Source organism: Magallana gigas, chromosome 3 (assembly GCF_963853765.1).
Source record: "Magallana gigas chromosome 3, xbMagGiga1.1, whole genome shotgun sequence".
NCBI lineage: Eukaryota > Metazoa > Mollusca > Bivalvia > Ostreida > Ostreidae > Magallana > Magallana gigas.
The window spans coordinates 26943692-26965205 of NC_088855.1; the positions used below are offsets into that span (position 1 = coordinate 26943692).

A 21514-nucleotide genomic window follows, 5' to 3' on the forward strand; every position below is an offset into this window, starting at 1 on the left:
TGGGAAACAGATCGATATAAGTTTTAATGCTTTAAAAAAATTTAAAACAAAAATTCACTATATACATTTGTTGTTGCAGTCGTAAAATCCAGCGTTTGTTTTCAGTGTTAAGTTTAGTTTACATCAGTAAAATATAGGCTACAGAGTAAAATATTCATGTAGTATATCAGCTGTGAAGCTAATACTATGTTTTGCTCGTTATTTTGTGAATTTTGCAGCATACGTAAACTAGACATACATGTAGTTAAGATGATGACCATCTCAAAGAGCCCCATGTAAATAAAGGGCATATGATGAAAGTTTTTTTTTATTCAAGGTCACTGCTAACCTCTTACCTACAGACATTCTTTTGGTTTAATCTTAACATGAATGATTTGGGAGAGAAATTAAAGGTCACCGGAAACATGTAAAACAACTTTACAAATTGAAATCCAAGATCAAAATTGAAATCTAAGATCAACAGTAAAAAACACGGTGTTCCCAAAAAAAGAAACATGGTTCAAGGTCACTGCACACCCTTTACCCTAAAGTACTCTTTATTTGAAATATGAGTCAGATGGGGCTTAGGGAGAGAATTTATAATCTTGAAAAGGATTTTCAACACAGTCTGATATGACCTTGAACCTTATAAACTTCATTAAGGTTACTACACACTATTTAATCAAACACTTCATGGGTGGAGTATGAACAAAAGGAAAAGAATACACGATCCGGACATGGATTTTTCCTATAATTCTGTTATGACCTTATTAACAATAAATCAATTATTGATTTGATTTAAGGTCAAAGCATGCACATCCTTTACTCAAAATGTCTGTGGGTGGTGTATGAGCCAGATTTGGCCAAAGTGGGAGAAAATATGCTCCAGACAAGTGATCACTATAGAGCGCCCTCAGAGTGGGGCTCTAATAACCTATATCAGATGGCCCTGTGTATGAAATTATGATATGATTCAAGTTAAAGTTAAATTCTATAAGGTTTGCTACTTAAATGTGCCAAACCTTATCAACCAATAAATGCTCAAGTAGCTATTACATATACCTGGTAATCTAAGGAGTTTATTCTTTTATTACAACATTAAATTAAACCTGTCTGTTAAATGCCTGTGAAAAACATACATTTATTGAAAATGTTAACTTCAGTGAAATTGTATGGATCTTTTAATACATGTATATTAAAATTTTGATTACCGAAGTTCATAAATAAAACTTTAGTGTTATTATATACATGCATGATTATTGATAATCATAATACTCAAATATTATTTAAATTCATCAAAATTTATTAACGTATTCAATTCCCACGTTTCCCTTCATCAAGATGGATTTCCTTTAGATGCAGCTTCCATGAATTCTTTGGCCAAGTCAGGATTTTCTGACGTCCATTTTTCTGCAGTATTCTCCTTTAACCAATCGCTGTGTTTTATTCCCCTGTGTAAGTTTCTCATCATATCTTGTAGCAATTCTACAACAATTAAGCAAAAATAAATTTACACAAATAATACCCTCTACTTTAAATCATTTACTACATTAATGGCAAGTTTAAGTTGATGCTACGTGCCTGTACAGGGTTTTCTAGCCTTGCAAGGTGAATTTGTATGAGTTATATAAGATAAAATATACACTTATAGTTAGTTCACTGTCCTGTCGATAAAACAACATATGGTACAGGAGATAAAACTCGAGCATGTTTATATTAGATTCATGTTTATATCGGATTCAGATCAACTGACCATAAAATCATAATTCAAATGAAATTCCTTGATCCTACATAACAATCTTGCAACATCATCAATGAATATTGAAATCAATAATCTCTATTGCATAGAAAAGATATTGATTTAACACTTCTCAAGCTACTGATCATACAATCTTACACTCCTCTAAATGCTCGAACCAAAAAAAAACCCCATGATACATCTATGTCTGATGCTGTTACAGGTAATGAAAGCAATATTAAATGAATACTGAATACAGGGTTATTTTCACCCCATGTTTTTTCTTTCACAGTTCAACACTTGCAAATGGTTTCACCCAATTTTGAATTCACCCAAGCATATGAATATGAATGTATGAAAGAAACTCTTTTTAATTACACATGTAAAGTGTTTGAATTCTCTAAGTCCTAAATTTGCCCATTGACAATGGGGGTGAAAGGGGCAAAAATCAATGGGAATCTATATTTCCCTGTATACAGTAAATGAGATATGAGATCCACAAAATTAATTTATGCAAACTCTAAATAACCTTGAGATTCATGATCTTTGGAAAATGCTGGGTCTTCCGACTGACCATCCCTGTCCATCTTGTCAGCCACTTTACTAAGGAAAGAGGCAAGTGAGGAGTTTGTTTCAGTTGCTGCACTTTGTTGGTCTGTATGATTGGAGAGTTTCACAGAGTCTTTATCTAGTTGTTCAGCAAATTCAGTCATTACAGACAAGAGAGAATTATCGGTGCCATTTTCTGTGATCACATTCCCAGAAGCCGTATGTGTTTCCATGGTAACAGGATGGTTGTTGCTCTGGTCACTGGACTGACAAGGTGAATCTTGATCTATTTTCTCCAAGTCCTGGTCCAGTCGATTTGCAAATTTTCTCATTAGATCCTCTAAACTATCATCTTCTGCAAAATACAGGATCAAAAACTTTTAATACAAGTTGAAATCTAAAACACAGGGGGCTCATAATTTGGCAGATAATGTAGTCTTTATAATCAATTGTTCCCAAAAGCAAAATTGATATCTAAAATTGATAATCATTTATGTATAGGTAAAATAACTGCTACGAAAAAGGTGTTTACCACAATAGTAGCCAAATCATTATAAAGACTATGATGGGCAAGCTGCTTGTCATTAATTACAGGGCACTTGCACTCAAAACAATTACAGCGAACCAGCTATCGGTAATCTATATATTGATTGTTTATGCTTCATAATTGGATTCAGACATTAATTTGACTTCAATAGTTTTTAAAAATGTGATAAAAATCATTACAAACTTCTTTAGCATTGTTACTTCTTCCGCCAGCCCCAAGAAGTGCTAGCTGATGTTTGCTTCAGAAGAAGTTCTTCCATATATAATCCTACACAACCCCCTCCCCCCAAAAATCTCATTCTGACCCACTGGAGTGAAAGAAATACTCATAAACTTGGAATTAGGTATTAAACACTCTAGTTTCATTTTAATCTATTTCCCAAAACAACAGCCTATGATTCTTCTCAAAAATTACAGTTGAACCTTGATATCTCGAACACTGATATGTTGAATACAATGGATATGTTAAAGGGTCACGATTTTGGTCAAATTTTATTTTTCTGTTTTTATCATTTACAATGCTTTAAAAATGCATTTCTTATTGTCAAATTAAATTTGGGTGCCAGTCGATGAGTTTTAAGCAAGATACAGGGCATACAATTCTTCATCATGTAAACAAGGCTCGTACCCTGTTTTTGTTTACATAGGTTCAATATACCAGTAAAAAATCTTTTTCAAGCTGATTTGTCCATCTTCTTATTCATTTTAAGCATAAATAAACAGTTCCTAAGGATTAACACATTCAGTTGAGGTCTAAAACTGGAATTTTCACATCAACATTCAAAATGTAAACAAAAGCTTTGTTTACATAGCGAAGATTATAAACTCTGTAATTCGCTTATAACTCAACAAATGACACTCAAATTTTGGTTGCCTATTAAAAATGCCTCACTGAAGCATTTTTAACGTTAAAATCGAAAAAATAATTTTTGTCCATAATCATGACCATGCCCCTTTAAGTGATTTGCATGCAATTCCCAACCACTTTTTTTTTTTTAAGGATTTTACCCTTGATATCTTGAATACTTGGATACCTTGAGGTTTTCAAATAGTCCCATTTAGTTTGAGATAACAAAGTCTCCCAAGGATGCTATGCGCTAAGTTTTGTAAAAAAAAAAAAAGTACCAGTGATTCTGTATAAGAAGATGAAAATGTAAAAAAGTGTATGATGCTGTCGGCACAATTGACAACGACGTCAACAACAACAACAACGAAAACAGACACATTTTGATCAGAAAAGCTTATGTTTAGCTTAGGTGAGTGAGCGATGGCTCAGGTGAGCTAAAAAAATGAATATTGACATTTGTCCATAAAAAAAACATAAACTTCCAAAAACCAGTTAAATTAGATAAAAGTAAGGAGACAATTTGAGCAAAACTCAGGTCTTCAGGGTTTATAATACCAGGGACGTATATACTAAGAGTATATACGTCCCTGATAATACGGTATCATCATAATTATCATACGTTCTTTTGAATTGTCCATCGATCCCAATTTGGTGTCTACATGAAGCATTTTCATATTTGTTTACAATACGGGCACTAACAATCAACCGAATATTGTTTGCATAAGACTCTGTAATTGGTCATTTTTTATGTTACAGTTATTTCGATTGGTTAAAAATTTGGAAATATTCCGGATATAAAATTGCTTCAGTAGGATTTTGTATATTACAATGCAATTGATATGTCCTACATGAATTTCTCTATTGTCAAAAAAACCCAGCTTTTTCTAAAGTGAGACTGTGACTCTGTGAGTATAGTTTATAGATACCACACATCAAATTGTATCAGATTGCCTGTATAGGATGTATGCATTTTTTTTCATTGTCATTTCTCTGAGGACATATGGACGGTTTACATGCTGCGTAGTTTGTGTAATTTATTTCCGTCATTTATCATTTGCCATCGCCTTCATGTAACGGGATTGGAGTTCATAATGCCTACAATACTTAATACTTAAGTTTAGAATAATAAAATCATTGATATTTACTTTATCACTGATAGTAGTCTCTGAGCAACCCCAGTCTTTTATCCTTGGTGTAGCCATTACTAAACTTATTCTCTTTTGATAAGTGGACAGGCATCACCTATGTCCACATATGTAGGCTATGCCTGTCCACTTCTCAAAAGAGAATATACTACACTATGCAGTAGGCGCTATAGGCATTCCTGAACAATCAGAATTTTAGAAAATATGATTGAATCTATTTTTTTTTACTTTCAAGCTTATTAACAACCCCATATCCAGGATATATGTTACCCACTTTTGATCTGCTTTTTACACTAGAAGTACAAATGATATTTTTTGTTGTTTGAAGGTTAATACAATGTGGAAGTAGTCTTTTCTGCAAAGATGCTTGATGCCAGCAAGTGGCCAATCTTTAGTATACTTGAACAAGGGGATTTGGAGAAAATAAAGAAGATATGTGTATTTGGAAGTTCTGGAAATGAAGCAATATACATAACAAATGACGATGAAGTGTATGCCATCGGATCGAACTGCAGCAGCTGTTTAGGGTTGGGTAAGCTACCAAATATTTATTAATGAACCATGCATGTATCTGGTAAATTTAAAAAAAAAAGTGAAAGTTATTTATATGCAAATTTGATATTTTGATTACTAGAATAAACTTTGCATAATTTTCTTTTTATTATATTCTTAATTAAGGTGATGCTCACAGCAGCTTTGAACCAAGAAAAGTGGATGTATTGTGCAAGAAAAAAATTGTTGATATAGCTTTCGGAAGTGGGCCTCATGTTCTTGCAGTGTCCAAAAGTAATTACTGTTATTTTTAATCATAATTAAATATGCTTGCATAGTAGAGCAGAGACCCTCATATTCAAGATTATTTTCCTCTCCTTCTATCACATTTTAAAATATATACCTATCAGATATATTTTGATATCGCTACTATTGAGACTTCTATAGGATACACTGCTTAAAAGAGTACATGTAAGGAGGGTCAGAATCATGATTGTGTCAAGCATTATGTTAATGTATGTAGATTAAAATAAATTTTTTCTTCAGATGGAGAAATGTACAGTTGGGGTCACAATGGATACTGTCAGCTTGGTAATGGGGGTTCAGGACAGGGGCTAACTCCCACTCTAATCAATACAAACCTACAGGGTAAAAAGATTTTAAGAGTGGCCTGTGGCAGCCATCACTCTATGGCTCTTTCACAAGAAGGAGAGGTAATACTGTCTTTGATGATAAGAGACTTTGTTAAGTGGCTCTATAAAAGATGGATTCTGTATGCTCAGTATTCTTATTTACGTGGCCAATCCAACAAAAGGTTCAATTTTAAGATTTTAACTAAATTATCATTGTCCCATGTCTCTACCAATTTGAAAGGACACATGCATGGTATTTTTGTATAACAAAGATTACTCAAGGAAAGAATAGGGAGTGAAAAATAGATCCATAGAGATAAGTTACCTTCATTTATGTAAGCGAATATTGTGCTTTAGATATTTGCTTGGGGACAAAACAACTGTGGACAAGTTGGCTCTGGTTCTACAACAAACCAGCCAACTCCGAGAAAAGTTGTGGCAGTTATAGGTTTGTTGCATATACATGTATATTCATTGAAAATCTATCATTTGAAACATATTTCTCAACCTCTTAGTTAAACCATTAATAGTCTATCTTGGCAGAATTTTTATTCAAATGGATATTCATTGTAACAGATTTTTTGTTGTCTTGTAGGAAACAAAATGGCACTGTCCATTGCCTGTGGCCAGACTTCATCAATGGCATTGTTAGAGAATGGAGAAGTAATTCATTTAATGATATTTTTTTAATGCCAAGTATATGAACAAGTTGGAGCACATGGCTCAGTGGTTATATGCATTAGGCCAGTAACCAAACGGTCAATGGTTCAAACCCCACTGTGGTCATTTCTTGTTATGTGTTGTGCACGTAGACAAGGCACTGTATCTACATTGTCTCAGTCAACCCAGTTAACCTGCAATGGACTGGTGTCCCATCCACGGGAAGTCAATCACTCTCATCGGCTTAGCACAATGGAAACTATAGGGATAAGCACTGGCCTTTTGCGCCTTCATGGCACACAGAAAGATCGATTTTACTTAATTTAAGAAGTTTCCCATTTTTTACATATAACTAACATTTGTTATGATAAATATTCGCAAATATTTTGCAAATTTGTTTTAATGATTGGCATATTGAATTTAATTTTGTAGGTGTATGGATGGGGTTACAATGGTAACGGACAACTTGGTCTTGGGAACAATGTCAATCAACCAAATCCTTGTCGTGTTCAGCAACTCCAGGGGGTCATTATCTCTCAGGTACTGAAATACTGCTACTGTTTTAAGAGTTTTATAACATGTAAAGGACCCTCTTCTTATATGCAAAAAAAGAAGAAAGATCATAAAATTAGTTTTAAAAAAATCTGCTGAAACGGGTACAAGTTATCTCATTTACATGTGAATATTAATCACATTTGAGTTAAAATATTTTGTACCTTTAGATACACATGTACCAGTACAACCACCTTTAGTTTATTAAATTATATTTTAATTATTATTATAAATTAATAAAATATTATTAATTAATAATATTATTAATTAAATCATATTAATGAAATTATTATTAAATAATGTATTATTTAATTATATAATGAATTATTTACTTATTTCAGTTGGTGTGTGGCTATGCCCACACTTTGGCACTCTCAGATGAAGGTTCTCTCTTTTCCTGGGGGGCAAACTCTTACGGTCAGCTGGGCACAGGGAACAAGGCCAATCAGGTGTCACCTTCCAAGGTCCCCATGAATGGTGAAAGGTCAGTGACAAGGAGGATGTTTATGTATTGCTACTCTTGTACTTGAAATCTCAAACAAAATCATTTACGAATATGATTTGATTGTTTGCAATATTTTTCTCACTTTAGAATGGTAGAGATAGCAGCCAGTCATTATGCTCACATCTCTGCAGCCATGTCGGAAACAGGGAAAGTTTTTATGTGGGGTCAATGTCGGGGTCAGTCGTTGACCTCTCCAATGCTCACCAAGTTCACTTGCACTGATGATGTGTTCTCTGCATTCTCCTCCCCTTTAGTCACCTGGAGAACATATACTATTGGTGAGTGCATTTCCAGGCATATTACACGTTCAAGTATGTGACTGTACACCAGTACCTACAAATATTTAGCTCTTACAGGTATACATTTACATGGATTTACGATAAATATGTGTCCATACCTGTAGATTTGCACTTTCATGGGAAGCTCGATCTGAAAAATTCATAAAGCTTATGTATAGTATGTAGCCAGGCCATTAATGATATAATAATATCTTAGCAGCCCTTTTTGCTGCTTCTTGTTTGTTAAATCAATTGTTAAAGTATATGATTAGAACACACATATTATAGAAGGGTAGCTCTAAATACACCGATTTGCGATTATGTTAAATCAGTTGAAGATTAGGCAAAATTTTGAATGTGTTAAAGTATACATTTTTATAATAATGTTCACTGTTTTTCTAATAGATCATGTAAAAGGATTCAGCATTATTGAGAGTCTATCCAAGGCCTTTGATGACCCAGTAAGTTATGTTTATACTCATAATATTGTGTTTTATCATGTATTATTCTTGAAAACCCATGGTCAGTTAGTCTCACTTACACATTAAAACATGATTTATGATTATGTATTGGCATGCTTATTAAGAAAGTTTGAAGAAACCAATCTTAACAAGGCATGAATTATTCAATGACATGAAACAGAGAAAAGTTCAATAAGTGAGCACAGGATAATAGAAATGAGTGGATATCTGGCTTAAGGTTAACAACAATAAATATAAGGGTAAAGGTACAGTACCAACCTAACAGAAAGTAAACCCCAACTAAACCCTGGGTTTATTCTGAATTTACAAGAGCAGACGCAGAGTAAACCGCAAATAAAACCAGAGTAAACACAAAGTAAACCCAGAGAGTAAACTCTGATCAGAAGTAGACCCTGAGGCAGATGCTACATTTGTACCGATAAGATTTGAAATATAAAAGTGTTGGGAATCACTGATAATAAGGTAAAAGACAGGTCTGCTTCACATTTCAATGTTTAAAGAGGACCCCAAAAGCAAAGTAAACCTGGGTTTTAGTTGGGGTTTACTCTGGTGTTAGATTGGATCTGATTGGTACTGTAGGGGTCAAAAATTAATTTGGAATAACACACCTGGAAAAAGTCACTCAAATTAACAGGAAATTTTTTTTATAATGAAAGATACCGCTTTATATTTGTTGCGTACATATAAATGCGTGTGTGAGTGTTTTGGCACAACGTTGCACGTGTTGTTATGTGTACGGATCACAAGTTCGACACTTTATCCACTCGGCTATGGAGTAAGTTACGTATTTCAGTCCATAAAATCCTTTTAATAAAACGAAATGTCGTTTCGATCAGCGGCCAGCCATTTTGTGACGATGTTTCATTCCACCTTAAGTTGCTTCACACAACATCCACAAATTATTCCCTGTCAAGACCTGTATGATTCATAGCATTGTCAACTCACTAGGGAGCATACAAGCAGAACTGCCAAATTATAGCGCTTATAATGCTCTGCCATTCAGATAGCAATCTCGTATCATGTGTAGGCACCCATTTATTTCCTGAGTGAAGAGAGGGTACAAGTAAAGTAACTTGCCCAAGGTTACAAGGATAACATGATAGCGTCAGACCGGGCTCAAACTCGGGGCAACTGTATTTAAATCAGTCCACTGCACCAACACCTGTACATAGCTAGAGTACAATATATGTACAATGTACATGCATGTACATGCAGTTTTTCCCTCCATATAGTTATACTGAATACATTTCTTCTGCTAGCCAGAAATGGGAGAGGCTTATCCAATAAATTGTTTGTACAAGAATTATTTGCTATGCTTCATCACATGTACATTCTATGTAATATCTACAATGTTTTTCTTGCATTTTTTCACATCTGTTTTAGATAACATCAGATATCAAGTTTACAGTGGAAGGGAGAGATATACATGTTCACAAATCTGTGCTCAAAATCAGGTAAACAGTTTTAGGGAAAACCCTAGTAATCAATGATGACTAAACACTTAATGATAAATGTTAACAAACTATTATTGGTATTTAGTGTATTTATTTTCAGTGTTTTATATGTACCACTTGTTTGGGATGATAAATGATTGCTTGCAATTTTTTTTGCGGATATTAAATGAATACTGTGGAATCATTAGATTTCGTGGTGGCTCAATTTTCGTGGAATTCGTGGATACCTTTCATCCATGAATTAACATCCTCCACGAATTAATAAATTAGGGTAATAAAGTCATATTACCCGTGTAGGTTTAAGAGAATACACGAAATTACGTCCCCACGAATCTGTAAAATTTTAGCAATCCATGAAAATTGGCCCCAACGAAAGTTAATGATTCCACAGTATATATACATGTACATTAATTATTATAGTATACTTGGTTAACAGTGCCATTCTTTGCTTTGTAGGTGTGAACATTTTTCTTCGATGTTTCAGTCTTGCTGGGATGAAGACGGAAGAAAGTAAGTACACCTATTGTTTAGAATGATCCTACCTAACATTGAGTTAGTCCGAGTGAAAGAATTCTGTATATTTTCGGTGAAACTATGCTTTAAGCTAATGCATGGATAGAGTGAATTTATATTTGTGACAATATTTTAAGAACCCCTTGATGAATTTGATGCATTCATTTTATTATAAAAATCATGTTGTGATAAATAACATGAATATAATGAAAGTTCACTAAATATATATGGCTATAAAAATGTACAGGTAAATTTAAGTGGAAAGTGAGGAAATGTAATTCTGGTACATGTACATATAACTATGATAATTAATCCTGAAAGAGTGTCTTCACTTTGTTTATTAATATTTATCAGGTACAAGTTTTACATTACATCTACTCTGGTGATTTTTGTCTATTGTACAATTTTTTACACTGTTCCAGGATGTTCAGAGATTAATGTACTATAATTTTACATGTAAAATGATACACTTTCAATTTTTTTACAGCTCCATAGAAGTCAGTCAGTTTTCATATGCCGTGTACAAAGCATTCCTTCAATATCTGTACACAGACCAAGTCAACTTAAAACCAGAAGAGGCCATAGGTACATGTATTAATATTACTACATGCATTAAAAATTTTCTCTTTTAAAGATCTCCAGTGAATCTACTACACATTAATTTAGTGGTAAGGTGTTCAGCAACTGTCATGTTATGCCATCTTCGCTAGCCAAGGGTGATGATCCAGTGTGTTTCTCTATTCACTATTCAATACTATAAAGTAATTGTAAATAGAGAAACACCAGAGATCGTCACCCTCAGCTAGGAAAGATGTAGTATGCAACTGTCTGCATTACATGTGGAATCATTTTAATGTTTGTTGTCAGTCAAAAAACATGTTGCATAGTTGGAATGCAGTTTTATTAGTGACTATTACAAACCTCTTCATGTGTATACAAATACCAATACATGAATACTGTGGAATCATTACGGTACAATTCGTGGTGGCTCAATTTTCGTGGTATTCGTGGGTAACCCTCGCCCACAAATTTACATCCTCAACGAAAACTAATTATAAAAGGTTTAGTTTACCAACTGAAACTGAAATCCGACTCATCCACGAAATTACATCCCCATGAATAAGCAAAAAACCCACAATCCACGAAAATTGGCCCCCACGAAAATAAATGATTCTACAGTATGTAGTACATGTAACAATTTGTTAGAATGTCAGTTTACATATATATATATGAGGTATTTAGAAAATTTGCTAGCAGAGAGCTACCAAAAACTATTATGTGAACCACTGTAATAATTTTGTGTACCGATAATTTATGACTTTCAAATTGTTTTGTTAAGGTTTGTTGGACCTTGCTAATGCTTATTGTGAGGCTTCGTTGAAGCGCATGTGTGAACAAATTATCAAGAAAGGCATAACTACAGAAAATGTTGCCATGCTCTATGCTGCGGCTGTCAAATTTGAAGCCAAGGTTTGTTGCTGGAATTGTGGAATATCAAAACTTGTGATGTTTGAATAACAGAAATAATAATAGATTTTGAGAATCTACCGTATATCCAGTAATTTTTGTGATGATCTAATTTTCGCCACCTCTTTCAAATCGCAAAATATTGAATACGCAGAAATTATATCCTATATTTTCTATAAGACACTCTTAAAATCGCAAAAAATGACTGACACGTCACAAATTAAAAATTTTCCCCATTTTCGCAAATTTTGCGACATGCGAAAAATTTTAGATATACGGTAAAGACGGCTGACAAACTTGACTACTGATATTGCCATATTATTATATTTGCAAATATGTTTTCTCATAAGTACCAAAAAAATAGTGAAAATGTTCATTTCTGTGCGAGCTTTTCGATGAAACACAATGCTGCCACACAATTGATTTCACAATGGTTACTGCACGCCCTTATCGTTTGATGGTTCCACTATCGTAAATATAAAAACAATTCTGAATGATTTGCTTTCTATAAGGTATATGCAAGTAATAAAGAGCAAAGATAAAAAGTTCACATGAACTTGGTTGCATGATCAGGGGATCAAATCCTGTGAACGAACAAGGTCTTCTCAGAAGATTTGATCAGGTATATCGGTATTTGGGCTTTACAGGATTTGATCATGTGACCAACCAAGTTCATATCCTGGTGAACTTTTTAACATGCTGTTTACTTATTAAGTATACATGTATGTTGGTTTATTGAAGCATTGTAAACAATAGAAAGGGAAAAATAAAGTAACTGTGATCAAGTCCTTTTCTGGTTACTGTAGATTGAATATGTAAAACTAATATCTGTGTCAAATCATAAGAAACACCTCTCGCACATTTTATATTCTTGCTTTTAATTTTTCGACAGAGAGGAAGGTCAGTGCTCTTGATTTTACATTCTCACAATTTGACACTAAATAGTGGAATCAATATCACTAAAATAAAATAAGGAACCTAAAGTATTCAAGGGTAAATCAGGTATTTTAGAAAATGATATCCTGTACCTGAAAATAAAAGAAACATTACACATATCTTTATTTTTTGCATATTCGAAGAAATTTAAGAGGACACCATACATTTCAATTTTTGGTTTTAGTAAATAACATGAAATCCCTATAATGCTTTCTTTTGTACTTATCAAGACTTTAATGCTCAAGTCAAAGAGATATGTAAATGTTTGTGTACTTTTGATATATGACCGATATTTACATCTTCTGTATTAAGCTTTGAAAATGTTTCAGGAACTTGAGGACTTCTGCTTTCGCTTTGCTCTGAATCACATGACGGCAGTGGTGCAGACACAGGCTTTCTCTCAGTTGGACGATTCGGTTCTCAAGGAATTTATCCGCAAAGCAGCCATAGCTGGGGCTTTTAAGTACTGAACAACATGAAAAGAATGACAGAAACACAAAGTTATATTCCCTTTGTTGAGATAATATTATTGATGTCAACTATTTTGATGCTAAGCATTTCTGAGGTCGTGCATGTACATGTATGATATGAGTAATGCTTATCTATATTTTTGAAATATTTGCAAATTCAAATTGTCTGTAAGATGAAGAGGATTAGGTGACATTACTAGATATAAATCAAAGCAATTCTTGATACATGTATTACCATTTGGAAAGCACAATGTTTTTTTTTTACAAAGTCAACTGGTTTTTTTTAAGTCAACTACTGTATTTATAAGAATTCAGTTGTTAAGCATTTTAACATTTTTTGTGCAACATTTGCCAGAATGACAATTTAATGAAATATGAAATAAATGTAATTGAAAAAAAAAATATGTGAATGACTGGTATGTTTTTTTCAAGGTTATGGCAATATTAAAATGTATGCATACAAGTTTTTTTTCTGCTTTTCTAGATAGTAATTAGCTTTTCTTTTCTGCTTATCAGTACATCACATATACAGGTTGGCAATGATAAGTAAATGACGTTTATTTAAAGGTCAAAGGTCACTGGAGTTTCCGGTACATTGCCCAATCAGTATCTTGAAGAAGCATACATGGACACATATAATGTCATACATTGGAATGCATTTCTCATTTTCCAATAATGTCTACATGTACATACATGTGTATTTGTTGTGAATATTTAGTTTAAGGAAACATTGTTCATACAATGGATTATGGATTATCTAAATGTAATTGTTGGATGTACAGAGCTCTCCAAGAGTGTAAAGATTTAGTACATGTATAAAAGCTGTACCTGTATTTGCATTTTGTTGATTTTGTTATTGTTTATTGAAATAAAAATTGCATAGCTACTGATTTGACTTTTAAAATCTTTTTTATATCACAGTTGTCTACTTAATTCAACCCAGTTAACACTATCTCAATCTTATTTAAATTTAGACTTGTAAAATTCAAGCTTTACAAGATCAAACAACATTCCATAAAAGGTCATCTTGAAGCTACCTTTCAAGTATTCACAAATCAGATTCAAGCCTCAAACAAGCCTTAAAATATATTGACAGATTCACTTCTTTCAATTTTTAATGTTCCGTCTATTCTAGGTAAAGCTGAGGTTTTCATGCTACTCAAATTGAGTACCAGTACAAACACAGTTTAATCGGTTATTCTTTTATGAATAAAAATTTAGAATGAGACATGCAATTTGGCATGACTTTGTTTACTACACTAGACACTTCTGGCATTTAGGTTTGTGAAAATGAGGCACCTGTTTGACTACCAGTGAAACGCTTGAAGCATTGATTTCATTAGTTATGAATTGGTCACTCTGAGGTGACTCCATACAAGATATTGTTATATGTAATATATAGCTTATGAAAAGGAGTGAGGTTTAAATTCTTTTTAGTTGGATTGATACTGACTATAAATAGATAAACTGTATTTAGTCCAAAACAATCAAGTGATGTGTCTACCAACCACTTGCTGAATTATCGTAAAAGTGTGTCAGATACTTCAATCAGAGAACCCAGGCCATATAAAATGCATATAAATGCTGTTACCGGTGTTGTATAGCAGTTTTTCCCCCATAGTAGCTTCTCCCCCCGGAAAACCAACTATATAGTAGCCTTTCCCCCTGGGGGGAAAAGCAACTATATAGTAGCTTTTCCTCCATAGTAGGGTTTCTCCCTCACGTTTTTGGTTCAGATTTTATAAAAAATATTGATGGAAATCCAGTAAGGATTAAAATTAATGTTTCTACACTCCCAGGTTGCATACATGTACAACTACATTCATCTATAAAGGCTAAGTTTCGTTTTGCCGATTTATTATCTTTATAGACAATGCTGAAAATTGAACATGTGTGAAATGGAATTTAAGAATTTTTTGATAAATCTATCAGACTGTCTGTCTGTTTTTAAAGAGATTTTGTTTCCAATGTTTCAGAGCCCGATTTTTAAAATCCTATTATAATGATTATAGTGCATATTCTTAAGTGTCCAATGTCTCATAAACTAGAGATGACCATATCACCATATTTTCATAGTGGCAGTGGTTTACCACTAGTAGATGACTCTGAAAATTTCAGCCCTCAGGGTAGGGGCCATTGATGTTTCAGGGCCCGATGTTTAAAACTCCATTATAATGATCGAATAGTGTTCTATAAGTGGGGATCCGAATCTCATATTCTAGAGATGACCACTTAACCATATTTTCACAGTGATAGTGTTATACCACTAGCAGATGACACTGAAAATTTTAGCCCCCATGCAGGGTAGGGGCCTTTGTTGTTTTCGAGCCCAATGTTTGAAATCCAATTATAAAGAAAATGTATTTTTTAGGGCCCCATATCTCAAAAACTAAAGATGACCACATGAACATATTTTTACGGTCATTTAAAAGTAAAAACATCATTTAAAAATACACAATCGCTCATATGTTTCCTTATCAAAATGATTGAAAATAACGATTCTGCTTTTCTTTTTTAAGAACTACATATAATATGATTTAAATTTGGCCACCATAATTCGCAATTTTTTAAAGTGTTTCGGGTACAGTCAAATGTTATGTTATTTTTTTAGAAGAGATGATTTAAAATATTTTTTTTTACCTATTCATTTGATTTATTTGCACTCACTTGCAGTATATGACGTCAGAAGTAACGCTATTACTACAATTCAATCAAAATCGGTCAAAAATTGACATTTTTCTTATCCGTTTACGAATGGGACATATAGAGCGCATGCTTGAACAAAGATATTTTTTTGTTACTTATTAGTCTTGGCTATATATATCTCTGATTAAAATATTTTGTTTGTTCAAGCATGCACTCTATGTTTTCTGAAAGAAAAACTGCTTGAAAACAAGCTGTTTTATGCTAAAATTGCAAAAATGGCGGGAAAAGGTTGTCTTTACGATGTCATATTTCTTAAATGTGAGCACTTGAATCAAAATGAACATTATGTATAAACATCACATATATATCTGTACAAAGAAATAAAAGAATTGAAGTAAAACGGCTCCATTTCACATTTTCCAAAGTAACCAGCAAAACAAAATGTTTACATCATAAAATCTCGCGTTTCGTAAAAATGTGCTTAAAATATGAATATGCGTCACTTTAAAACAAAATTGTAAACACTAACTTTTCACATGCTTTTAATATATAATCAATTAAAATACCCCTTACCCATGATTTAGAACCCCATCAATCAAAATAAAACAGTTCTCATGATATCATTGCACCCTGTCTCCCGTTTGATATTTAGAAGAAGAAATATATAATTGTTTTTAAGATCGTCAATTCGAATGGTATTAATTTAAAATTGATAGCCTTTTGGACGAAGGGAGTAATACATTTCCACTTTTTATTCCCTTCCTCTACAAAATTAAGTAAAGATTGTACAGTTAGTTCCCTCGGAGAAGCTTATACAGAGATGGTAATACATTGGAAAATTAAAGTTCCAAACCAGCGTATTTTTACTCACGTGTTCTTAACGTCGAAGTCGAAACTGTAGATAAGGATCGATTAGATTAAAAAAGATTCGAGGTATTCCGAAATCCGTGTAAAAGGTGTTCCAAAAAGGTGTAAAAACAGGTGAAATAACGATGATGACACATTAATGTTATGGAGGCGCGTGCCTTAGTTCATATTTGGGGTTAAAAAACCATGAAATACTATTTTATTCTATGTATTAATAAATGCCATAATTATCCTTTTTTATGAGAAATTAATATCATATCAATTATTGCAAATTATTGCCACGAATGGTCCACCATATACATGGCCGGAATGTAAAAAAGGAGGAAAATCCACTATATAGTAGGTTTTCCGTGGGGGTAATCTGGCTATAAAAAAGGGGAAAGCCCACTATATAGTCAGCTTTCCCTGGGGGAAAAACTGCTATATAGCCATTTTTCCGGGGGGAAGAACTGCTATATAGCCATTTTTCTGGGGGGAAAGATAGCTAGGGGGAAAAGGCACTATATAACACCGGTATATAAAAACAAGTGAAAAGCTGTCAATGTGACAGCAAACCGGGTTTTCTTTTATGTAAACTGTATCCATAATCCATATCAACCCGTATCCAGTGAAATGGAGTACCCTACATGTATATGCAACATTTTGCCAAAAAATGGCTAAGTTCAAAAGCTAGTATTTTTTTCATAAATTATCGGATATCAAAATCCTAGCAATATGCACACCTCTGATATATGTACAATTGATCTGCAAAAGAACAACTTCCTATCTTGAGAACTGTAGGAGGAGTTATCCGTACAATGAGGGTACCCTTTTGGCAGCCGCCCGACCACCCGCCCGCCATTTTCACCATTTTAATAACCGGATTTTTCTGTTGGAAAACCCCGTTAAAAATGCTGATGAATTACATGTACACATTTTATCACAAAGAATGATTATTACAGACATTAGATATTTATTGTACAATTACACAAGCACTCTCTGAAGTATATAATAATAATTTATACATCATTCCTATCACTGACAGGAAATACACTGCCAAATGTGATCTAGTGCTTCTAGCACTGATAAATGTAATTAAGACTAGCTTCTGATTGAAATTCAATACAAAGAGTAATTTATTCTATTCAGACATATTTGATACTTTCACGTCCTTCACAACACAAATAACAATATAAAGTGTTTTACACCTAGATGAGTTCTCCAATTTCCAATACAATAAGGTAAATGTATACTACGTAGAATTCATTTCCTGTTCCTTTGCTTTAGCAGCTGCAGCTAGAATCTTTTTCTTCCACACCTCATAATCGTCCACTTCACCTTGTTCTTGTGTATTCTCCTTCTTTTGTTTCTTAGTTATGTCTTCATCTTATATGGAAAAATATCAGAATGAAAATGCTATCTATAAATGCTAGATTCAATTAAAGTTTCACAAAAATAAATAGAGTCGTTTTAACAAGAGCATGGACTTAAGATCTACTCATGGTCAACTTTCCGGTCATTGGCTAATAGATATGAATACATTAAATGCGATGAGACTTGTCCAGCTTCATCCAGGGCTGTATACTTCAAATATAACAGCATCAATTGCACACATCAGAACAGATCTTTGGGGGAAAAACTTTCCAATTTTGTCAGTCTATGAATATTAATGAGCTTCTCTTGATAGTGAATTAGAAAAGAGAAGGTTAAAATCTGACAGCTTGGTTTGATGAGCAAACTAGTTAGTAACTGAAAGTCCAATCTCTTGTATTAAAATGGCATTATGTTAACAACATTCAGATGCGGTTGTTTCCTTGGTACTGACCTTTGAGGTGTTTTTCAACTTCATCAAGAAGACCCCTGGTTCTTTTCTGTTTCTCAACTGTCTTTGTTTCTGTTGCAGACAAAAATGAGTTTGCATTATCTTTCCTAATTAAAATGTAATGTAAACTTATATGATTTATTCTTATCTAGATACATTGATGTAATGTTCACATAGCTTATTGAGTTACTCAGTCTGGGTTGAATAAATAAAATTTACTGGTAACATTGGATTTATAACGCAACCAAGGGCACTTAAAGAAAAGGACAGATTCTAAATAGGAAGGATGAGTATATTCAACTGCTTACCCAGTAATTTTACCGCGTGAATTTCCATCTCTGCCACAAGCTTGTCATATGTAGATCTCTTTATGCTGCATAATTCTCGAAGTTTATTCCAGTCAATTTTCAATTTGAGTTTTCTGTTAAAATAAAACAGGTATAAATTTGACAGAGGCATTGCCTTTCAATGTCTATTTGAAAATCAACGTTGTAAAAAGCTTTGCCTTAAAATGTATTTCATATTTCAAATGCAATTGAATTCGTTCCTCTTCTTTTTTTTCCTCACCTGCAAGCTGCACAAAGGGCAGTGGCTTGAAACATGGGGGAAGTAAAATCCATTACTGTGCCAGACTTTGATTTGAATTCATCTTCATAGCTTTTTAAACAGTAAGTTCTAATTAAGTATATTACACAGAGAGACCAAATTTTCAATGATAAATACCGGTACACATGTACAACAATATTACAAAGATCTTTAATTGTATCTCTTGAGTGTTTTAGTTGAAAATTTAAAATTACAATATCATAATGTATCATACCTTTGGAGTGTTTTCATAGCCAGCTCAGTAGCTGGTGTGCAGCCAAACTGAATGGCCAGATCTTTGATGGTAATGTTTGTTGAAAGGTCCAACATACTCTCCAAAGCTTTCAAGCCATTGGCATACACTTTCTTGTTTACTCCAGATAACTTTAAACCTTCCTCCTGGATAAAATTAATAGAAAGCTATCATGGATGGTTTTTCCTTCCAATTGGCATTTTCAGTAGAGATTTCAGATTGTATGGTGTTCTGATGGCACCACTTCAACCTTTGCACCTTTGGCATTTAGGATAAGCGAGAGTGAAGTTGCAAAGGTGAAAGTGTGATGGGATAAGAATAGGAATAAAGAGTCATAACATCAGGCAGACAGGGAGGCCTAGAGCTATGCTGGTACTCTTGAAATAGTTACCTGGAACCAACTTGAAGCGATGGATTAATACCTATGATTAAGCTGAACTGTTTTGATCAATTATGTACCAAAATTGTATTAAGTAAATAAACTGTCTTTGCACATCTTTTTCTTTATTCTAGTACCTTGTTGAATGTTTTCCCAGTTGTATTAGCTGCCAGTTCTAAGCACATGACAACGGGACAAGATCCAGTCAGGTTAAGGGCTGTTAGAGCCTGACTCCCTACTTTGACATCCAACATCTGAGTCAGTTCTTCAGCTTTGCTGTATACAAAACAATTTAACAATACACCTCACATGTAAAATATATTTATCTATTAACAGAAAACAAACACACACACACACATGATCTACTTTTGTTTATGGAAAAACGTTTGTCAATTCAACAATGTTCAACACCTGCTGGATTGATAATTGTATAAGAAATACTTGTAGTTCACCTTGCGGTTTGTTAATTGTTAGAGAGGACTAATAAACACAGCTAGTTACACTGATAAATAGAAATGGTGTTTATCTTAATTCAGCAACACGACGATTATCATGTCATTACAATATCTTTCATGCCTTAGTCAGTTGTTGGTTATAAGTCTATTTTCCCCAATATATTAGGTAAAAAAATGTTCTAATAGTACTATTACCCGAGATCTCATTATCTGCCAAAACTGAAAAAGTATACAGGCAATGTGTGGCACTTAAAAATTGATACACCGAACATGCAATAAAACTTACCTTAAGACTGTCGGAGAAGTTATTTTTAACTTCTGCGATATACTTTTCACCAACTTGTTGCTCATTTTGTCTCACTCTCTGGTCAGTCTAAAACTCTAGTTCTAGTTCCCGCGAAAATTGTTTCTCTGATGTGAACTTCGATCCCGATATTATATTATCAAAGTTCTCTCGTTTTGCTCCTTTTAATGTTGACAATTAGATAAAAAAAATTAAAATAAATAAACAATAATAATGATAAAATATAGATAAAAAAACCGTAACAAATAAATTATTTCCCCAAAATTTAAGTGTTTTTTTATTTTTATATCTGCTTAATATTTAGTATGCAAATAATTTATAATTACATGCATCAATATTATTTATGTCTTTTAAAAATGCTGCATGCATATAATTTGGTTATAACATAAAATGTTGAGTGCATAAACATGCTATATAATGTAATGTAAACTAATTTTTTATATTGATGCAATGTTCACATCAGAGACATAAATAACAGTGTTATTTAATATATTGTCTCTGGTTCACATAGCTTACAATGATTTTTTGATATCAGAAAATGGATCTTATTTTCTGATATCAAGAATTCGAATCTTTGATATCAAAAATCATTTCCTGATATCAGAAATTCAAATTCTTGATATCAAAATTTTTTTTTCTGACAAATACCTAAAAAATATTAAAATGGTGCCCCATACACATTCAGAATGCCATCAAGTGCATATTAAGTTAAGTATCATAAGAAGTACCACCCATGCAAGTCTTTGTAGATAGTACAATCAAGTAGTAACTTACATGTAGATATATGCATGAATACCGGTATCAAAGGGTATACCTTCTTCAATAACTTTAACCTGCTCAAAAAACATTTACCGCCTCCAGCATCTGAAATTCATGGCCCAGATTCAGCAATTCCAAGTCATTTAACTCCAAATGTAAGCCCTGATTTACCATCCATGCAAGTTTGGTGAAGTTAGGACCATTAAAAACTTAGATAATA

The 21514-nt window shown here is 33.2% G+C and overlaps 3 protein-coding genes across 3 annotated transcripts; 1 reads left to right on the top strand and 2 right to left on the bottom strand.

Annotated features, from left to right (window-relative positions):
- Nucleotides 1-1142: 1142 nt before the first annotated feature.
- On the bottom strand, nt 1143-4404 carry LOC105327157 (uncharacterized). Its single transcript, XM_011427470.3, has 3 exons — nt 4279-4404; nt 2247-2621; nt 1143-1464 (listed from the first exon to the last, which is right to left on the bottom strand). Exons 1-3 carry the CDS (start codon nt 4331-4333, stop codon nt 1316-1318), a joined length of 579 nt encoding a protein of 192 aa, XP_011425772.2. The 5' UTR covers nt 4334-4404; the 3' UTR covers nt 1143-1315.
- Nucleotides 4405-4452: 48 nt separating this feature from the next.
- LOC105327158 (RCC1 and BTB domain-containing protein 1) lies at nt 4453-13505 on the top strand. The gene is made up of 15 exons (XM_011427472.4): nt 4453-4564; nt 5133-5336; nt 5483-5590; nt 5843-6009; nt 6286-6376; nt 6524-6591; nt 7021-7128; nt 7482-7624; nt 7733-7923; nt 8329-8384; nt 9789-9859; nt 10316-10369; nt 10860-10957; nt 11712-11842; nt 13105-13505. The coding sequence occupies exons 2-15, from the start codon at nt 5168-5170 to the stop codon at nt 13243-13245; spliced, it is 1596 nt and encodes a 531-aa protein (XP_011425774.1). The 5' UTR covers nt 4453-4564; nt 5133-5167; the 3' UTR covers nt 13246-13505.
- A 4184-nt stretch (nt 13506-17689) lies between these two features.
- On the bottom strand, nt 17690-20689 carry LOC105327159 (origin recognition complex subunit 6). The gene is made up of 7 exons (XM_011427473.4): nt 20518-20689; nt 19914-20052; nt 19380-19543; nt 19127-19216; nt 18868-18980; nt 18563-18631; nt 17690-18123 (listed from the first exon to the last, which is right to left on the bottom strand). The coding sequence occupies exons 1-7, from the start codon at nt 20580-20582 to the stop codon at nt 17990-17992; spliced, it is 774 nt and encodes a 257-aa protein (XP_011425775.1). The 5' UTR covers nt 20583-20689; the 3' UTR covers nt 17690-17989.
- Between the last annotated feature and the right edge of the window lie 825 nt (nt 20690-21514).